We start from the raw sequence: 20,826 nt of genomic DNA on the forward strand, positions 1-20,826 counted from the left end.
ACAATAAATTCAAAACACATTTAAAAACTGTAGACAAATGTTGATTTATCACAAATAGAATATAACCTTTTAGATTAATACATTTAGTGATATGGAGAGGTAGATTTACAGTACAGTTTATATACTGAAAAATCAGTAATGCCAGTTAATTATATTTGTGAGACTGGATATAACTCTTAGTGCCTAAAAGTCTTGGCCCTGCATTGGCAAAAACGACAATATTTCTTTCTTGTCTGGTCTGGCTGACATATCACTTCTGCACTAGGAAGTGACCCATACCATTTACATCAAAAGATGCATGTTTGGACTTTTAACTGATTTGAAACCATAAGAGGAGATAAAGCTATACCTTTTGCATGTAACTTGATGTAAATTTTGTCTATTTCTGTTCTCACCCCCCCCCCCCCATATTACCACCTTCCTAACTCATATTTTCTGCTCACCACCAAAGGGGGCAGTACCCTACATTGAGGAACAATTACTCTAAAGATGCTGTCTGCATTTAGCTACATCTTGAAACTTCAGAGCCAAAAGAATGGAGGCAAATAGTAAAGACTTTCCCTTCGTCCTTTGTTCTTTCTGGTTGTTTTGCATTCACATATGCAATGGAGGTTCCAGAGATATACATGTGGAGAGTGAGTGAATGAGTCAGTCAGTCAGTCTTTCCATCAGTTGCTTTCTCAGTAATATGTAAAATGTGTTCTTGTATGGTTGTGTTGTTCCAACTGGATGGATAAGAGTTCACATACAACACTCACAGACAGACATTTTTAATGAAACCAACCTTTTGATAGTCACTGAGTGTAGAGAAAAAATTAAGTAATTTGAATAAGTTTAGGTAGTAGACCACGAGTGAAGTAGTACCTTCAATTGTGGAATAGGTAAAAGTGATAATATACAAATCCACAGTGAAAAGTATTAAATGATCATTCGATATTACATATGCATTGTGGACTTAACCTTTGGTTCTAGGTGCTTTGTTGCCTGCATGTGGCCCAAAATCCAGGCATTACACTTATTTAACCCCTACGATCAGGATGAAAGGACTCATATTATGAAAGAATTTGGCTTGAGGACGGTGTGATGTAAACATACCATCATGGGGGGCAATTCTGGCCTTAGAACGGGGTGATGTGAACTTGATATTGTGAGCATTCAGCTGAAGACTGGAGACAGGAAAGGCTCACCAGAAGTACATTAAGCTCTTAGACGGTGATTTGGCTCATTTGACATTTAGAAAAGGCTTTTTGATTATTTTCATTGAAAAAAGAGTGTGGAATATACGGTCTGTGAACCATGACTAGAAGAGCTCCAAATCCAGGGAGGATGCCATTTCCATGCTCAGCATCCTATTCCTGGTAGCCATGACTGGTATCACAGGTTATATTTCAGAAAACTAAAAAAAGAATAATAATAATTTTAATAGTGTGTGTTTGTGTTTTTGTTTGTGCGTGTGTGTGTGTGTGTGTGTGTGTGTGTGTGTGTGTGTGTGTGTGTGTGTGTGTGTGTGTGTTTGTTTTATTCATTATTGACTACCTAACAAGATGATGTAGAGCCTGTTCAAGGAATATAATTAAATCAAATGACAAAAATGGACTTTGGAAAAGGACACAAAAGAAAAGAGAGAGAGAGAGAGAAGGAAAAAAAAAATATTGCACGTAAATGTTTGCGTGTGCTTGGCCTTCAAACTGTGTGCCTGTCAGAGCACCTGCTCAGGTATGTTTAATGCCCTTATTGTGGTCTTATGTAATTGCTGTGAAGCAACCGGATCCAATGGGTTAAGTGGCCACTCATAGTTGTGGGGCTTGTATGCCGGGCATACAGTAACACTTGTGTGAGTTGACTCTTTGCCTCTACTTTGCAATGTTATCTCTTTCAACACAATTTTTTTTGCTATTTTCAAATGTCTTTATCATTTGATATATGCATATCATCTAGGTAGTCTGGTACTTAGTGCACTAATAATAACAGTAAATAATATTTTGTTTGTGATTTTATTATTTTTTCTGTAATATTCAATTTTCTGTCATACAAGCTGCACCATTGGGCAAGAATAGGATTCTGAGCAAGGAAATAGTATCTTCCCCAGACCTAGTGTTCTTCCAGTCTTGGCTTACAGATGGGATGTTCCGCATACATTTACCAATAGGAATAATGCAAGACCCCCTGAATCCCCACGGAGCCGAATCACCCTCCAAGAGCTTTGATCCCCTCTGCCCTCAGCTCAAATTCTTGTAACAGCATATTCCCATCGCATGGCCCTCGGCTAAATTTTACCTTTATGGCACGGTCACTTTACCTGCCCGGCAAGCCTATTTTTTTCATGACATCTGTATCCAAATAGATGAATAGTTATCATTCATACCTGTGCTGTATGTGTCTCAGGGTTTTGGACAGTTGTTCCAGTCCAAGGTCCAGCTTTATTATCATCAGTATTAATTCTTTGTTTTCTCTGAATAAGTGGCAGCTATATGTGGTTTGACTTTCTCTTGATCAACTTGAAATTCTGATAGGTATTGCTTGTGCTTTTTTTTTTTTTTTTTTTTTTTTTTTTTGCTTTTTACAGCTCTTACTACTACCCTTCCTTTAGATCCTGGTTAGTTACCTCTGCTTTATTTATTTATTATTATTATATATTTTTAGAAAAGTTGTGCTGATGATTTTATGTACCTTTGTGCTGTTAAATATTGTGGTTTTAGATGATCTTTTCATTGTATTTACTAACAAGGTTTATATGAATACACCTACAAGGAAGAATAATGGCAAATACAAATAAGAAAAATATTGGAATATGTTTAAAAAAAAGGCAAATTTTAGTCATTGACATAATGAGATTTAATAAGAAAATGACAAACAGTAAAAACAGTTTTGCTAGGTATTGAAATTATAAATTCTATGTTACTGTGTCTCTTGTATGGGAAGTGCAATGCATGAGTGGGAAACTATATTACTTTTCCAATTTTGTTGTGTTGTATTGTTGAAACAAGCATTTTTTCTCAATTTTGGATAAATTTGAATAAGGAGGAATTCATCTTTGGTAGATAAATATAGTACTTGGAAAGTTTTTTAATAGAAAAAGGATTGGCATAACTCCTTTTAAGGCATTACACATTACGATATATAAAAGCTTGCAAAAGGTTCACTACATCTGATTGCTTATAGAATGATGATTTTTTAGATAAGGGATTTCAGCATTTATTAATGATTAACAATAAGTACCACTAGAGTGGATGAATTATAATGAAAATACAATAAAGCATGCAAACGAAATTACCTTAATTTGCAGAGTGATGCCTTAGAAGGTTAAGAAGTACTAACTGTATAATAGCGAGTGCTAAAACCAGCTCACTAATGGCTCTGAATAGCATTTAACACTTTGCATGACATTCTGTAGCTTTCTATATAAGTATCATTGTTTCTAAGACAGATCTGTGCAACTTGGTGGTTGAAGTAGATTGTTATGGACTACATGAGAGTAGATAATCAGGGTTGGAATAGTTAATCTTCAAAAAATAGTAATAAAAAAGTCTTGGGCAAGTCCTCACCCTTTTTCTTTCTTCTTTATTATTTCATTAGTTTTCTTATTTATATTTATCGCTTTTCTGTAGCATTTTCAGGTACCTTTAAGAGTCCTGGGGGCATTACCACATCAGAATCCCCTGCTCCAAAGGCAAAGGAAATGGCTGACGATGACAATGATCGGTATGTGGAGGATGACCATGACCCATGTCCAGATTTCAAGCCTGTAATTCCATTGCCAGAGAAGGTGGAGGTTCGCACAGGAGAAGAGGATGAAGAGGTAGGTTGAGATATTTAGATTTTCTCTCTCTCTCTCTCTCTCTCTCTCTCTCTCTCTCTCTCTCTCTCTCTCTCTCTCTCTCTCTCTCTCTCTCTCTCTCTCTCTCTCTCTCTCTCTCTCTCTCTCTCTCTCTCTCTCTCTCTCTCTCTCTCTCCCTACCCCTACCCCTACCCCTACCCCCTCCCTCTCCCTCTCCCCCCCTCCCTGTCTTCAAGAATGCATAATCAGTAGTTGAAGACAACAAATATTGAAAACTTACAAATGATACAATAGAGTTAATGACAATAAGTGCTTGTATTGTCATGGTTAGTGAAGGTGTCTAGTATTCATTTTTCCATGTTGTTATTCCAGGTATTGTTTGAAGAGAGAGCCAAGCTCTTCAGATTTGTAGAGAAGGAATGGAGAGAGCGGGGAACAGGTGTTATGAAACTGTTGCACAACCCTTCCCAGGGCTCAGTGCGTGTTCTAATGAGGAGAGACCAGGTAATAATTTCAGTGAATCTGTTATTTGATTTTTATTCCACCTGATGTGCCTTTTAATTTAGTTGTATTTGTGGTACAGAACTTTTTTTTTTTTTTTTTTTTTTTTTTTTTTTTTTTTATGTAAGACAACTTTTTAAATCTTGGATTTTCAAAGACTTCTTCTTTTCAGACCCACAAGATCTGTGCCAACCATCTTGTGTATTCTAATATAGAGTTGCAGGCCATGAAAGGAAATGACAAAGTTTGGATATGGGCTGCACAGGTATAATAATAAGATTTTATCGTTTAAAATTCCAATTTTAAACTGTATACAGTATATATTTCAAAGATTTGGTGATTACTGTATATTTCCTATTTTTAATGTTTTATTTGCAGTTCAACGAAGTGGGAATTTCCACTTGACACTCCATGAGTTTAAAGTTTATATTTCATAATAAGAGTTTTTTCATATTTTTATAGGATTATGCAGATGAAGAATTGCGAATGGAGAAGTTCTGTTGCCGATTCAAAACACTGGAGATAGCTACAAGCTTTAAGGATGCTTTCATGAAAGCAAAAGCAATTGTAAAGGAGAATGAAGAAAAATTGGAGAAACAGCAGGTAATGCCTCCAGTTCTGTTTGCATATTTATATTTTTCTTTATTTTTCTGAGTACCCTTTATACATCATTTTAGCAGTTAAGATATTTGATATAATGATTGGCCTTTTCACTTACAGAGTTTAGGAGATGCAGGTAAGACTGCCAGCCAAGAACCTTTACCAGCAAGTTCAGGAAAATCCCTAGCAGAGATGTTCAAGCCTGCTGCAGGATCTTGGACCTGCTCTGTATGCCTGGTGAACAACTCTGCTGAAATGAGCAAATGCGCTGCCTGTGAAACTCCCAATCCCAGTGCCCCCAAGGTTGAGGAATCAGCTGCACCTCAGACACCCTTTGGTAAGCTGTATGCATGGGAGTTTGTGTTTAAAACGTAACATTTTGATAAGCTCATTAGTGTCAGAAAGCAAAATTTTATTGTTTAGTTTTCTGCATTTAGAGATGAAGGTAATATTTCGTGATTTCAAAAGTTTTGGACATGGCTTATGATCACAAGGATTTATTCATTCCTTTCAGCAACATTCAAGTTTAAAAGCCCCACAAATACTCCAGGTTCATCAACTGCATCTCCAGACAAGCTTGGCATGGCTTCAACTCCCAACACTTCCACTTCAGCTTCTGCCACGGGATGTGAGTACTTGATATGATGCGAAGGATGCTTGAAAAATTAAATTGAGTTTGCAAGTTCAGACACTTATATAGCTCATGAAAGGGTTTGGTAATATTTGTTTGCAAGTAAAGCTATATGCCTGTCTTAATTTTGCCAAACTGAAACTAGTACTCTACTTTTTTTTTCTTAAGGGTAATATGTTTTGTGTGTGTGGCTCTGTTCTGTAATGGAATAGGTATTCATGGAATGACCTTCTTTGTTTATTTTTATCTTTTAAAGAGGAAGTTTTTATTCCAGTTGGCTTCCGATTTGGCTTAGACCCCTCAAAAACAACCATCAGTCCCCTGGTCAGCTCAGCCCCAACTTCCTCCAGTGCTGTCGCAACCCCTGCTACCAGTGCTGACACAGCCAAGGATACCGTTAAGTTCTCCCTAAGCGGGTTCACCTTCACTACCACTCCCACATTGAAGCAGGATAAGGTGGAAGTCCCAGAGAAGCCAAAAGAGGAGGAAAAGAAAAAGGAATCAATATTTGCAAGTTTCTCCTTTGGGTCCAGTGCCTCATCTGGTTCAGGAAACGCTGGCTTCAATTTCAGTGTGCCAACAAAAGACAGCAAGCCTGATGGAAGTCCTGCAGTGTCAAGTAAGGTTCTTTTTGTTTTGTCTTTTCATATCTTTGGCAGTTGTTTGCATTTTGTAATAGCATAGACTAATAAGTGTTTGTGTTATGTTTGAAATTATCACAGTTATATAGTCTTTGTGTTTTAATAAAATAACATAAATCATGAACTTCGTTCCATCTCTTTACGTTTGATTATTTGTAATCATGAACATGTTGAAAACTCTCTTGTTTTATCTCCTCTTAGGCCAGTCATCTGGGGATGGAGGGTTGTTCAGCAACAAACCAGCAGGCAACTTGGTATCCTTCAGCAGTTTGGCTGCCAACAGCAGTTCTACATCGTCAAAGGTGTTTACCATTAAGGATACAAAAGCTGTAAGTTTTATGGGATTTTGAAGAAGCATCACTGTTGCAGTTACTGAAAAACATTTGCTTGTCTCTTCAGATGACAATTCATATTTTTTCAGTACCCCCATAAAAGTTTCATCAGACAGTTGAACTCTTGTGAATAATTTCTGGAAGAAATTAGTATACGCTTCATTAAATATCACACAAGCTGTTTACATTATTTTTGTGGAGTTAGGGATATGTGAATAATTCATGTATAATTTTTGGGGTATTTAGGAAAATTTCTTGGTATTTTTCAGGATAATTGCAAAATTATTAAAGCTGCCAAAAGTATTGACAGTGTCAGAATATTTTCCTAAGGGATGGTTATCAGCATATGAAAATACCTTTTTAATTTTCCAGTTTGAACCAAAGGCTTTGTTTGGAGGTTCGCAAGCCAAATCACCCAGTAAGGATGATGGTGATGACAAAGTAGAAGAATATGAACCTCAGGTAGACTTCCAGCCAGTTGTTCCTTTGCCAGACCTGGTTGAGGTTAAGACAGGTGAGTGGGTGGTTGGTAGAACTCTGATTTGTTTTTGGAATTGTTCTCTGTGAAAGAAAGCAAGGGGAAACTGATAGTGCTACAATAGAATTGCTATTTGTAGGTGAGGAAGAAGAAGAGAGGTTATTCTGCGAGCGAGCAAAGCTTTTCCGCTTTGATAAGGACACCAAGGAATGGAAGGAACGAGGCATAGGAGAGCTAAAGATCCTGAAGAACAATACAACTAAGAAGGTAATATGAGTGAACTGCCATTAGCTGTAGAAAAGGTGGTATGAAAAAATAACTTGTGGTTTAGGTGCATTTCGTAGTTTTTAAAATTTCCTAATGCAGTACCTTTCTCTTATAGATACGCATTTTGATGCGTCGTGAACAAATCCACAAGGTGTGTGCCAATCATTTCCTCACACCAGAGATAAAACTAACTCAAATGCAAACATCAGACAAGGCATGGATTTGGGCTGCACATGACTTTGCAGATGAAGAAATGAAGGAAGAGAGGTTTGCTGCCAGATTTAAGACCCAAGAATTGGTGAGTTATGGTACTTTGCTCTTGTCTCTCCTTATCATGCTGATTGGAATCCAGAGCCCTCCATACACTGTCATGGCACTTCATGGGGAAGGGTGATAAGAAAAATTTCTTGATATTTTGATTTGCTACCTAGTTTTAAGTAAATTATTTAATCTTTGGTTTAAGAGTCTTTCATTAATTTTATGTTTCAGGCTTTGAGTTTTAAGGCAGCATTTGAGAAAGCCCAAAAATCTCTAGAGTCGGTCACTTCAGACACCACAGCTGCTTCTGATGCTGTCCCAACTAAAGCTTCAAATACTGCTACCAGTTCATTAGCTGCTATGTTCAAACCAGCTGCGGGATCCTGGGAGTGTGATACCTGCTTAGTGCGAAACAAACCCGAAGATAATGTGTGTGTTTCATGTTCAAGCAACAAACCAGGTTATGAACCACCTAAAGAGAGCACACTTCAAACACCCCAGTTCAGCTTTGGTATTCCATCCTCAACAACTGCACCAAAAGAATCGGCAAAGAATGATGATAAACCCAACCTTAATTCTCTGGCAAGCATGTTCAAACCAGCAGCTGGCTCATGGGAGTGTAATAGTTGTTTGGTGCGTAACAATGCAGGAGATACTGCATGTGTTGCATGTAAAGCTGGTAAAGATGGTAGTGCTCCCAGTGCAGATTCTTCTACTGGTGATAAATCATCTTTCAGCTTTGGCATCAAAAGTGATACATCTTCAACCTCAAGTGGTTTTAGCTTTGGTGTAGCAGAAAACAAGACTGCATTCTCATATAGCATTCCCTCCACAAGTCAGAGTGCAACTGGCACACCCTCTCAGCCAGCTTTTCCCTTTGGCACAAGTGCAAAACCTGCCCAAGACAATACTGATAGTAAGCCTGCATTTTCATTTGGTATCCCAGGCAGTGTAACAATAAAACCTGTGCAAGATTCTGCCGTTACAACAGAAACAAAACCCGCTTTCTCCTTTGGGGAACAAACCAACAAGCCATTCAGCTTCTCTTGGTCAACAACTACACCAGCCAGCATTGGTTCAGCCTCTACTGCAGGCACTTCAGCCTTTTCTTCATCAACCTTTTCTCAATCTAAGCCATCAGGGTCACAGGAGCAACCCTCAACACCAACCAAAGAGGAAAAACCAGGTTTTGTCTTTGGTAGTCCTGGAAAGTACGAGTTCTCATTCACTGGAGTTAAGGCTCGTTCTCCCAGGTCAAGGGACATCAGTCAGTGTGAATCAGAAGATGGCCTTGTGGAAGAGGATGAAGGGGACCATCTTTACTTTGAGGTAAGAAATATTTTTATGATTTAATTTAACTCTGTAGTTAGTTTGAGCCAAGATTAAATAAATGTTTTCTAAGTGTAGATGTAACTATGGAAAACTATACTAAGGTGCTTAATTTTGTCTGATTTTATCTCTTTTGAATATAGGACAAGCTATGTTGGCACAATTTAATCAGTAGTCTTGAAAAGATATTCTCTCTCTGCTGATGTACTGAACAAGTTTATGTGCTATTTGTTTCAAACTTGAGACCAATTTATTACATTAACATTGCATATTACTGATGTTGCTGATTGGAGTTACATATTTTTTTGTGGCTAGATATCTTTAAAATTTGCAACAGAAGTTGTTCTCTATTTTTTAGCCTGTGATACCACTACCTGACAAGGTTGATGTCGTGACTGGAGAAGAGGAGGAAACTTGTCTTTACTCTCATCGCTCCAAGCTTTTCCGTTTAATCAGTGGAGAATGGAAAGAACGAGGCATAGGCGATGTCAAAATCCTGTGCCACAAGAAGGTAAATCTTATTTGATGTTGAATTGGATTGACATATATTGATTTTTTTTATGTTTGTAATTCTGATTACTAGGCAGTAAAATTAAATTGAATGAGGAAACTGCAAAATGTAATTGAATTTTATCTCCCGCAGAATGGTAAGATAAGGCTACTGATGAGAAGGGAGCAGGTTCACAAGATCTGCATGAACCATTACCTAAAAGCAGACATGGAATTCCGCAAGAAGGATGAGAAGACCTTCTATTGGGCAGCAGTTGATTACACTGAAAATGAAGCACAAAAGGAAACCTTTGCAATCCGTTTTAAGACCCCAGAGATTGCAGCTGAATTTTATAAGGCAGTAGATAGTGCAAAGGCAAGTTTTTGGGAGAAAATCAAATATTCTTTTGAAGACTAAAGGGAAAATAGGAAATTGTGCAGTTTTCAGGGATAAATGTCATTGATATCCCATTTATTAGACTAGAAAATTATCCATAAAAATATGCTGATTACTAATTATCATTTATCGCTATCTCTCATTTTTTTTATTTGTACAAAACAATGTTTATTAATATGATTATCCTTTTCTTACAGGTTCAGTTAGGTGGCACTCCAACAGAATGTCCAGTGACAGTATCATCAAGTCCTGTAAAATCAGAAGAAACGAAGAAAGAAAAATCGCCAGACACACCAAGTAAGACTGAAGCATCAGCACCAGTTTCTGTAAAGGCTGAAGCAGATACCACATCAGGGGAAGCTACAAGCAAGCTAAGCAGCTCTGTCTTTGGAGGAACACCCAGCAAGACACTGTTTGGAGGTGAGTTCTTCTAAGTTGGTCTTATTTTGTTTTTTCTTTATATACTGTGTTTGCTTTTCTTATATTTCATCCTCCCCACATCCTATATTTTCATTGTACTTCCTCTTCACACTTTTTATGGGTTTGGGATCTGGAGTATTTGCATTTTCATTTTGGAAGTGACATAATTGATTAAGCAAATGTTGCATGCAATCAGATTATATTTGGTTCACTTTCTCATGTCTGGTTGGATCAACAGAAACAAAAAGCACAATATTTGGGAGTGGCACTGAACCATCTTTCGTCACTAATGTGTCTGCTACCTTCACACTAAGAAGTCCTGATCAGCAGGGAATACTAAATGCAGCTGGTGGGCCATCTGGTATGTATTGCACATGCTTTCCAAAATTGGTAGAAATCAAGGGATGCATATTCAACTTTTTATAGTACATACAGTAATTCACCCATTCTGATCACATTTATTGAACACATTTTTCTTTTTCCTCACTTAAACCTAATTTTCCTTTTTGTATATAATTTACTTACAAAAATTAGATGGTTCTTATCACATTTTATAGACATGTCCTTTGACAGAGTATTTCAACTACAAATTACATTATTTGAGCATAAAAGGAAGGTGTGGCATATGTTTACTTGGATTTGTAACCTGGCCAAAGGTCCCACTTACTTGTATGTTGATTTCATACCTTAAGATATTTGATGCTAGTTTGTGTAGTAAAATATATTCAATTTATCTATAGATTATTATGGTACATCTAAATAATCCTTTTTTCCATCATATATAGTGCTTTCTTTTATGGTAGTCCCTGCCATATGTTATTGAAAATATTGCACTGTAGATTCTTGAAGTGGATAGTGATGTTATGATATTTATTTGACAGTGTTTGGAGCAGCGACTACAATGTCTACTACCCCAAGAAGCACCTTTAGCTTTGGAGACAAATTCTCCTTAAATCCAGATGCTGATGGTAAGTTTTAGAAAACTCCAGTTTCATCACATACTCTCTTTTTCCAAGTTTAGTATCTGGAAAGTCTTTTGTTAACCAAATAGCAGCTTTAACCATTATTAAAACTCTTCATAGTTTACCTTAAGCAAAGGAAGATTTTTTTCTTCTACTCTTTTCTAATTGATTTGTTATGTGGAATAAGTATGATCTTTTGGGGGGAGAAGTGAGGGAGGTGAAGTGATAGTAAAAAGTGTGTTTAAAGTTATTCCTTACTAGTTTGTGTTTATGTTAGAGGAAGCTTGAAAATCTTCACAAGGGCTAGTGCAGTTGAATTTACTTTGTTGCCAGGAATTGAGATAGGAGTCTCACCAAATTGTTTTTGTATAGGCCAAGTGGGGGGAATGCTCTGAGGTAATTTTTTATAATTTTTTTGTTATTATTGTTATTATAGTTATTAAGATTTTTTATCTGATCATAGAGAACCCATAATTTACCATCACTATTATGTATCAGTGTAGTCAGGGAGTCCAGCCAAAACTTCTTCAAAAATCTCATCTATAACCTAGAAAGGGTGTTTAATAAATCTCTAACTGAAAAATAAAAATGGAGATCAATCTTCCTTTATCAATTATATTTAGCTGGCAGTTAGAATCTTTATTTCTTACATAAAAGACATAAAATTCTAGGTAAGCTAGATGTAGTGGGATGATTTTCATGGATGAAATGTACCCTTTTTTTCCATCCAAAGTGGAGATCAATTTATCTAGTTTAGCACCATTTCAGGTATGCTCTTTAGAGAAAGTAATTTGAGCAAAACAGCTAGCAGTTGATTATTATTACAGTGATGGTGAACTTTAAATCATGATTTTTTTTTTCAAATGTCACATATGTGCATATCCTTTGGTTCTTGTTTTATCATAGCAATTCCTGTAATCTTTCTCTTCCCTAAGATTACTAATTCTTACACAAGTAATTCAAAATATTTCACTTTGTATTCAGACTAATGCCTCTAGTTTTTTTTTGTATTGTAATGATTACAAACGGTTACTAAAATTAGACGAACTTGGAATAACAAGTTGATAGACTTCATTTTCCACTTGGAGCATGGTTGTATTAGAAAGATCATATTAATGCTTTAATTTCATCTGATTAGTTGCAAATAACTTCAACATTTTTTCACTAATAATGGCTTCCTGATATTGCATTGTTGATGACCTTTCACTTAGCAGACTGTGAGGTGGTCTACATTAAGAGCAGTAATGAGGAGCAGAAATGCCATGCCAAGGCATTGATGCTCCCTGAGAATTTCTATAGTTACAAAGAACATCCAAGCTGCCCAGGCTGTGTTGGCTGTGAGGCAGATGATGATGATGATGACAGTGAAGGTGATCATTATATTCATGTGTTAAAGTAGCAACAAGCTAAAGTATTTGTAGCTGATAGCCTGGCTTGACTAAAGCTTTTATATTTTAGCTTAATTTCTTTATTCTTCCCTTAAAATTTGGATACTTAAAGACTCGTAGGAAACATTCTGCCTTTTAAACATTTGTTACTAATTGGCAAGTGGTAAAGTAGGGAGTTTGATTCTGTTTATATGTATTTATATATATACTGTATGTATGTTTTTTCAATGAGATTCTACAGTTGGTCCAGATCATTTACAATTGTAATACTTGTGGATCTCATTACCTTCAAGCCTGGTCTGAATGCATATTAACTCATTCCTCAGGATGACGTGTGTTGTCCCATGGTGAGAATTAATGTACCTTCAGGGATACACGTTATGCCATTGTTAACTCAGTCAAATTATAGGTTATGGCCCATATATATTATGGACTGTACACATAGGTGACTGGATGCTTATGTGGGAATTAAACCCAAAAAAAAAACAAAATTGCTACAGGGATTCATTTCATCATACATATCTGTATCAGAGCCACATACCAGGACTTTTGTCAGTATATATATATATGGCATGGAATTAAGCATGCCAGTTGTCTGCACATAATGGATCCTACTATGTTCATGTATGCCTCAGAGTTTAGCCCATACAGTGCTGTAGCTGGCCTAGAGGCTTTGAGTTACTCTATGAAAATGGTAAAGATATAGTCATAATACTTCAAAATTACCTTGTTTTCCAATATTTTCTCCAGTGATTCCTAGATTCCTTTAATAAAAAGGGGGTCTTATGACATGCAGTCTTTTGTGTTATTAGTAATGAACAAGAAATAGGGGTGCTTGAAAGCAGTTGGAAGCAAGATGGACTAGCAGGTTTCTCGCCCATATCATAGTTAACATCACTTTTTTTGTTTTTGCTACATATTTCACTGTTTTTTTTTAGAACCAAAGACCCCAGGCTTTTTGTGATTTTTAAACCTGTAAGTGGATCCTCCTGGGTCATTTAGTTCACTGTATTATAGCACTAATGTAAGGACTTTTATTCTGAATTTACATTTATTTGCATTTATTTTTAAAAAGCTGTTTGTTTACTTTTGTAGATAAAAAGTTTGTTTTAGGGATTATCCATGTAAAATAGGATAATGATGCAACTACGCCAACCAGTCAGTACTAGCAATATGTACAGCATGTCTAGGTTAACGTATTCAGAATGGGATTGCCCTGTGCCATACTGAATCGGAAAAGGTTTACCTTGTGCCTTACTGAACCACATACTAGGCTTCATGTAAGGTCAGTTGCTTGCATAAAAATTTGAACCTCAGAAACAATGTATATGGTTCTTGGCATAATTTTTTTAGGAAATGAGGCTGAAAAGAGATTGTCTACTTTTGAGAAGTTCATTCTCCTCAGCAACCTTAACCAGAACCAAACAGGCAATTAACTTTGTGCAGGCTTGACTGTGTATATGTCATCCGACATGAATAAAGGTTAATACATTACCCAGCAAGAGTGGGTTAAGGGGCAGCTGTTTAGATTATCAGATATTTATTTATTTCATGTTTGTATTTTTCTTTTTAGATTGATTAGCTATATCTCTTTAGTTTTTTTTTTCCCATTATCTTTCAAATATGATTTGTTTATTCTTGATACATTATCTTCTTTTATTTCTGGAAAATGTTGATAAAGAAAAAAGTAGTGTGCATCATATTGTTTATTGTACAGATGTGAAGGTATCCAAAATTATACTGATATGCTTCCTTCAGTTCAGTTAATGAAACTTTGATTGTAAATATGTGACAGTGGAGATGCTTATAAAGCTGATATAACAGCTTTGAAGGTAAATCAATGCTAAATTTAGCACGTAGTTGCTTTTCAGTGTGAGATTATCTTAACATATATATATTGTATTTTCTATGTGAAGCATTTATTTAAAAAACACACACACAAGGGAATGGGGTGTATAGGTATACTTGTATTAATGTCACTATATGGGTCTTTCAGGAAAATATTTTATTTCTTATGAAGTATATTTTTGTATAATCTCAGTTTCTTCACACTATTCAAAGTATTACATTGCAAAATCGTTCTAACATTTTCATTTTTCACTTATCTTTGTAACATAGATATGGTGGAGGTAGTTTTTGAGAAGAAAGCTACACCTGAACAAGTACAGAAAGCTAGAAAACTGCAGCTTCCTGATAATTTCTATTTGTATGAAGATGCCCCTCCTTGCCCAGGCTGCCAGGGCTGTTGTGAAGAGGAAGAAGAAACTGTGGTAAGTATAGCAGTGATGCAAAAATGTATTATAAGGCAGACTTCATGGAATGTTTAAATTTATTAATGTATTTTCTCTTTCTTTTCTTTGCATTTATTTACTGATGACACATTTTTCAACAGGGAAAAGTTGAGCAAACAATACCATCTGTATCTACTCCAGCAATTAGTACTTCTACATCATCCATACTTGGTGGAACAAGTGCAGGGCCTTTCACAAATGCAGTTTTTGGAAAAGGACCACCAAAGTCTCCAAGCATTTTTGAAACCCCTAAAATCTTTGGGGGAAGTACTGGAGGTTCTAGTCTTTTTGGGGGTGCTTCTAATTCCCCCAGTGTATTTGGAGGCTCCACTGCTACCAATGCTCCCAGTGTGTTTGGAGGATCCCCTGCTCCGAATTCCCCCAGTCTGTTTGGTGGTTCCTCTGCTTCAAATTCTCCCAGTATATTTGGTGGTTCTGCTACTAGTAGTTCTACCAGTACATTTGGAGGCTTCACAGCAACTACCACAACTGCCAGCAGTTCACCCAGTATATTTAGCAGCTCCAGCGTCACTAGTAGTGCCAGTATATTTGGAGGTACTGTTAGTGGAAGCATATTTGGTGGGGCTGCTGGTTCAGCTGGTGGACTCTTCGGCAATGCCAAGACTTCAGGATCACCAAGCATGTTTGGTAATGCTGTTGCAACATCAACAGAAAATACTACATCAAGTAGCACAACAAAATCAACAGAAGGGAGTTTGTTTTCCACCATTAGCAGTGGAAACATGCTATCATTTGGAGACTTGGCTTCACAATCAAATGAAAGTGGATTTGGTCAGAAAAGTAAGTTTTAAACATCACTTACTGATAAATGTACATATGCTAATAAAGTTATTGAGTTTGATAGAGCTTACTGTTAGATAATATTAATTGAAATGGTTTGAACCAAATTTTAATGCTTATTCTTATGTTAAAGACACGGTAGCAGCAGATGCAGTATGGGCTGCGAAAGGACAACCTGTATTTGGGAAGTCTCCAAAGAAGACTGGAGATGATGATGATGATGTAGTTGAAAATGATCATGATCCCCACTTTGAACCTGTTGTACCATTACCTGATTTGGTGGAGGTGAGTTCTTAGTGATATGTGGATTGATTTATAAATTAGTCTTCTGCATGTATATGCCAAAAGTTTGCTGTAGCCACAGATGACTTATATTTGCAAATATAAATTTTCCCTGAGCAGGTGAAGACTGGAGAGGAGGACTTAGAAGTAATATTTAGTAATCGTGGCAAGCTGTATCGTTATGATAGTGGCTCCAAACAGTGGAAAGAGAGAGGCATTGGAGACTTTAAAATTCTGCGAGACCCAGCCACAAATAAATTCCGCTTACTGCAAAGGAGAGAACAGGTTTGTTCGATTTTTTTCAAGTATGTCAAACCTCGGAGTTAAAATGAATAGCAACAGTTCCAAGTCTTAACACAGTGGTGAAGGATTGAATTTAAGGGAAAATTTGAATTTAAAAGACTACTTTTGGTCTTACTTAATTTAATGTCTTTGCCATCTTTATTAGTATTATAATTATTACCTATTCCAATATTAAAGGAAGTTGAAGTACACAGAAAATATATAATCCTTCCCCCTCCTTATTACACCAAGTAATATATGTCACATATATAATTACAGGTCCACAAATTGTGTTGCAACCACTACCTAACAACCCAACTTCAATTACGACCCATGGAGACTTCAGAAACTGCCTGGTGCTGGTATGCTAAGGATTATTCTGAGAGCTTAGAAGGCACAGATGAGAAGTTAGCAATCAGGTTTAAGGTGGGTTTTCTTTTTTTTTTCTTTTTTTTTTAAGTATTTGATATCAGGATTTATTCATTACCAATTTAAAGACTATAAAAATGGTATGTTTGATCTAATAGATTTCTAATTATATAATTAGATTTTTCTTCTCCTGATCTATCTATCTATCTCATCCTTTTGAAAAGTTTGTATGGTACTATTTGCAAAACTTAAATTTTTCAGACAAGTGAAATAGCTGCAGAATTCCAGAAGAAGTTTGAAGAAAGCCAAGAGGTCCTAAGGAAAAGTGAAGCAGATCCTACAGGTAGCACAAACACTTCTGCTACATTTGTCCTTCCACACCCCAGCAGTTCTCTTCAAAAAGATGAAGATGCAGATGCAGATGATGATGAGGATGAAGATGATGAGGATGAGGATGAAGAAGATGATGACGACGATGACGACGACGATGATGATGATGAAGATGATGATGATGATGAAGAGGAAGAGGACGATGAGGATGATGATGATGAGGATGGAGATGATAATGTAGTGATTTTTACCAAGAGATGCACCTTGTCTAAAAAAGAAAATGGTAGTTGGACGGTAAGCACATGAAATATACATGTTGAGAGGATCATAGACAGTGATTATCAACACAGCACCAACTGTAAGTTCCATGATTCAGGCTGTATATATTAGCATGCATTATGCCAGTTAACAGGATACTGCTATTATCTAACCCAGTAATTTGGTGGCTGCAGTAACCTAGTTCATTCTCCATTTAATCATTAACAGTCTTTTGCCACATTGAAAAAAAAGTCTCTGCAGTGGTTTGTTTCTTCCAAGAATACTGTGAATTTAAACTATGCTTTTTATTTGTTTATCTCACACTGCCTACACTTCCCATCTATTTTTTAGTTGCTGCTATGCTTCATTTACAAGACTGCATAATATGAAGTTGTGTGAATGTTCTGTCAAGTTACTAAAAGTCTTATCTTTTATTTATTCTACCTTTGTATCCTGGCTGATTAGGCATTCTTTCCAATATTGAACATTTTTATTTAAACATTTTAGTTTTAAACTTTTCCCCTTTCTATTGACATTCAACTTCCATTTTTCTTTGGTTTCTGTTTTCAATTACATTCCTGCATTATTCACATTTATTTAATCATTTTCCAGCCTGCTTTTCACTCCCAACATTTTAACGAGTCCCTGTTCAAATGTAATTTACTCCTTTTTATTACTGGAAGCACAAACTTGTGTAAATAATGCAGTGACAGATATTTAATCCTAACTGTGTGACAGTTTGCTTTTTCCATCTATTGCTTAGCACAAATGTGTGAATTTGTGATTATTAATGTTTTCAGTAGCTGATGCTCACAATCTTCTTTGTCTTAACATTGGATTACTGCCACCACTACATGTTAATTCAGTGCTCATTTGTCCTTTTTTGTAATTTTCTATGATAAGGGCAACTTTTTAACTTTTTTACCAATATCCATAGAATGTTTTTGCTTGTCCTCTTTATATTATATTTTATCAGTGCATACCTTTTGTTTCCACATTATCTTCAGGCTCAGTATATATGAATGGTAATATATGTAGGTGTCCATATGTTAGCCAAAAATGTCTCATTTGAGGAGTGAATTTTGTATTGTAACATTTTAATGCAGTGACGAAAGCTATTCTTGTTCCTCAACCATCTTTCATGTTCACTAAACTGTATTTCCTGAGATTTCAGTTTTGAATAAAAGAGACCTGCACTGTCTAAGATAACATGTAGTAGGGTCATTAATCTAGGCATGAAGATAGTAAAAGATTACTTGTGTTGCATGTAGGAAGGTTAAATGCATGATAACTAAACTATTTAACTGATATGCCAGTGAAGTATTATTTACAACTGTGTGATATGAAAGCAATGTTCTTCATGAAACCTGTCTATATGAACAGCTGAGTACCCTCCCAAACATGCTATATAACCAGAGTAATCTTTGATGTGGAATTGTCCAAGTGAAACCCTCCATTTCATTATGTATTGTCAGTAGGCTGGAAAAAATACATATATTGAACCCTTTCATTTGTGGGTCTTTCTCTGCCCTGCTGTGACCCTTTGAGTTAGTACATTTCTTTTATGTTTTTTCAGTAACCAGACCAAGAATTAAACTTCATCTTGAGGAAATAAATATTTGATATGAGCTATATATTACTGCATGCAGATTTTTATTACTACCAGCTGTAGTGTGTAACATTCCTTTATTTCAATGTAAAGTCTCAAATTTACAAAGCAAGTTTTCAGAAAAGCAAAAAATATGTATGTACTAGAAGAATAATTCAGGATTACTGGGTTGACCTTTTCTCTAGTGATATATCATTATGAATGATGGTAGGATGGATGGATGAAAACTTTGAAGCTAATGAATATTTGAAGGAAAATGGAAATCTGATATACATTTACACTACATAAATTTTCATGGTAAGGATTACAGAAATTCATCAAACTCCTGAAAGCTACTTTTTCATTATGAAATAGACAGTGAAGAACTTTACTCTTAGTTAGTACATTTTGAGACTTTGAGTAATTACACCAGTATGAGAACAGGTACTGACTGCATGCAGATTGCCAAATGACAGTGATATGTAACCTTAACTTGTAGAAATATCAATGAGATCTGATCAAATCAAAATCAATATGACTGGTAGACTACACAACTGAGGCAGGTGCCCATATATTGTGAAAGTTTAATCGGTGAAAATTAATGTTTTAAATTCCTATTTTGTAAAAGATCTGGGTCAGTATTTATTCAGGCAACCCATGTATATATACATAGAAAAAAAGAAACTTGAAAATGCTATGAAACCTGTCTATATGCCTAGAAATTACACAATGCTGCAAGCAATATTTAGACAGTTTATTGATATGGATATTTCCATTAATATGGTGATAGTGTAATCTTTGATCTCTCTTGTTGATAAAGATTGAAGGAAGACAATCAAAGAAAGAAATGGAATCTTTAGCATATATTGTAGATATTGATAAAAGGCAATGGGAAAAATTCAAGAACCAAAGAAAGAAATGGAGGTTGTTGGTTAGAGGTATGTATGTGTATGTGTGTGGTTGGTGTAACACATTTAGGGGATGATAAGATGCAAGTTGATTGGAGTATATACCTATTTGTGGTATGTGAAGGTGAGTGTGCTGTGTGATCCTCATAAAGTCAGCAAATGTTATATTGTGTGAAGAAAGATGAAGCTTTTGTTCAGTTGATATTGCAACATGGTGCTTCACTAATCTGGGTATGCTTTCTTTAAGTGTCCTGGTGTTGAAATGATTGTACAATAAGTCACATTGTTAGATTGAGCAACCCTCTTACTATGTGTCCTGTCTTCTTTTCCTAGGCACTTGGTGCTGGGGATCTTCACATCCAGTATGATGATGACTTCTTTGGGGCGAGGATCATCATGACGTCAGAGTCTGGAGAAACCCTTGCTGAACATATTATAGCTATTCAAACCACAGTGCACAAAGAGGGCAATTCAGCTACCTGGACTGTACTTAATTTAGAGCCACAACCTCAAGCAGTTACAACATTCAAAGCTGATTTTGCCAGTGTCAAATCATTAGAAGAATTTGTTGCAGCTTTCCATGAGGTGTGTTTTTCCCTACTTCTTGGCCTTGTTTGAGGGGCTAGTCAAGATTGTTGAGGGTGGATTTTAATTTATCGAGAGGGAGAGAGGGAGGCAAATCTTTTATAGATAGGGAATGTAAATAGAATTTTTAAGTATCATGTAGGACTTACACATACAGGAACACATGAAAAACTAATGCTAGATTTTTTTCTGTATTTATTTGATTTTCTCAACTTCAGGGCAAGGAATATGCAGAGAACTCGGGCATAATGGAACAGCCCAGTGGAGAAGTAGCCCCGGAAGAGCTGTACTATGGTCAAGGTGCAGATGAACAAGGTGGGTCAACACTGCAGTGTTAATATAAGTTCAAAATATATACAAAATTTCTTTTGGAATAATATGTCCTGAATTTCTAAAGAAAATTTTAATGACGTCCTGCAGTTTTTTAATGCTTGCAATTTGTGTTCTTTCATTTTATGTCGGAACATTAGTATGTTGGAGAGGTATTTAATTTATTTGTTAATAACATTGTTTATAGTTTATTCTGGAAGTGTGTTTAACAATTTAGCTGCTTATTAGATTGATTTGTATTACATACCAGATGGGTATAAAGACTAATCATGAATAATTTTAAACTCATGGAGCATTTGGTGGCCAGCTTAAAGAAAATTTTCTATTTTAC

General features: G+C 36.0%; 1 protein-coding gene across 14 annotated transcripts in view; it reads left to right on the plus strand.

The window, feature by feature from the left end:
- Positions 1-20,826, plus strand: part of LOC113807609 (E3 SUMO-protein ligase RanBP2-like) — a 42,417-nt gene that overhangs the window by 15,531 nt on the left and 6,060 nt on the right. For 5 of the 14 annotated variants that reach the window (XM_070115934.1, XM_070115940.1, XM_070115939.1 and 2 more), the window contains 26 exons: positions 3,609-3,799; positions 4,151-4,282; positions 4,452-4,544; positions 4,742-4,882; positions 5,000-5,216; positions 5,394-5,507; positions 5,785-6,129; positions 6,353-6,480; positions 6,856-6,997; positions 7,101-7,228; positions 7,344-7,526; positions 7,718-8,815; positions 9,174-9,326; positions 9,459-9,680; positions 9,899-10,121; positions 10,360-10,482; positions 11,003-11,089; positions 12,295-12,453; positions 14,590-14,741; positions 14,864-15,563; positions 15,697-15,848; positions 15,966-16,130; positions 16,407-16,553; positions 16,758-17,120; positions 19,914-20,165; positions 20,384-20,480. In XM_070115934.1, the coding sequence (XP_069972035.1) occupies positions 3,609-3,799; positions 4,151-4,282; positions 4,452-4,544; positions 4,742-4,882; positions 5,000-5,216; positions 5,394-5,507; positions 5,785-6,129; positions 6,353-6,480; positions 6,856-6,997; positions 7,101-7,228; positions 7,344-7,526; positions 7,718-8,815; positions 9,174-9,326; positions 9,459-9,680; positions 9,899-10,121; positions 10,360-10,482; positions 11,003-11,089; positions 12,295-12,453; positions 14,590-14,741; positions 14,864-15,563; positions 15,697-15,848; positions 15,966-16,130; positions 16,407-16,553; positions 16,758-17,120; positions 19,914-20,165; positions 20,384-20,480 (5,907 nt within the window). Of the gene's footprint in view, positions 1-3,608; positions 3,800-4,150; positions 4,283-4,451; positions 4,545-4,741; positions 4,883-4,999; positions 5,217-5,393; positions 5,508-5,784; positions 6,130-6,352; positions 6,481-6,855; positions 6,998-7,100; positions 7,229-7,343; positions 7,527-7,717; positions 8,816-9,173; positions 9,327-9,458; positions 9,681-9,898; positions 10,122-10,359; positions 10,483-11,002; positions 11,090-12,294; positions 12,454-14,589; positions 14,742-14,863; positions 15,564-15,696; positions 15,849-15,965; positions 16,131-16,406; positions 16,554-16,757; positions 18,595-19,913; positions 20,166-20,383; positions 20,481-20,826 lie in introns of those variants that run through there. The other 9 variants (XM_070115935.1, XM_070115941.1, XM_070115943.1 and 6 more) reach the window with 6 other exon arrangements.

The sequence above is a fragment of the Penaeus vannamei genome, chromosome 38 (assembly GCF_042767895.1).
Source record: "Penaeus vannamei isolate JL-2024 chromosome 38, ASM4276789v1, whole genome shotgun sequence".
NCBI classification, from domain to species: Eukaryota; Metazoa; Arthropoda; class Malacostraca; order Decapoda; family Penaeidae; genus Penaeus; species Penaeus vannamei.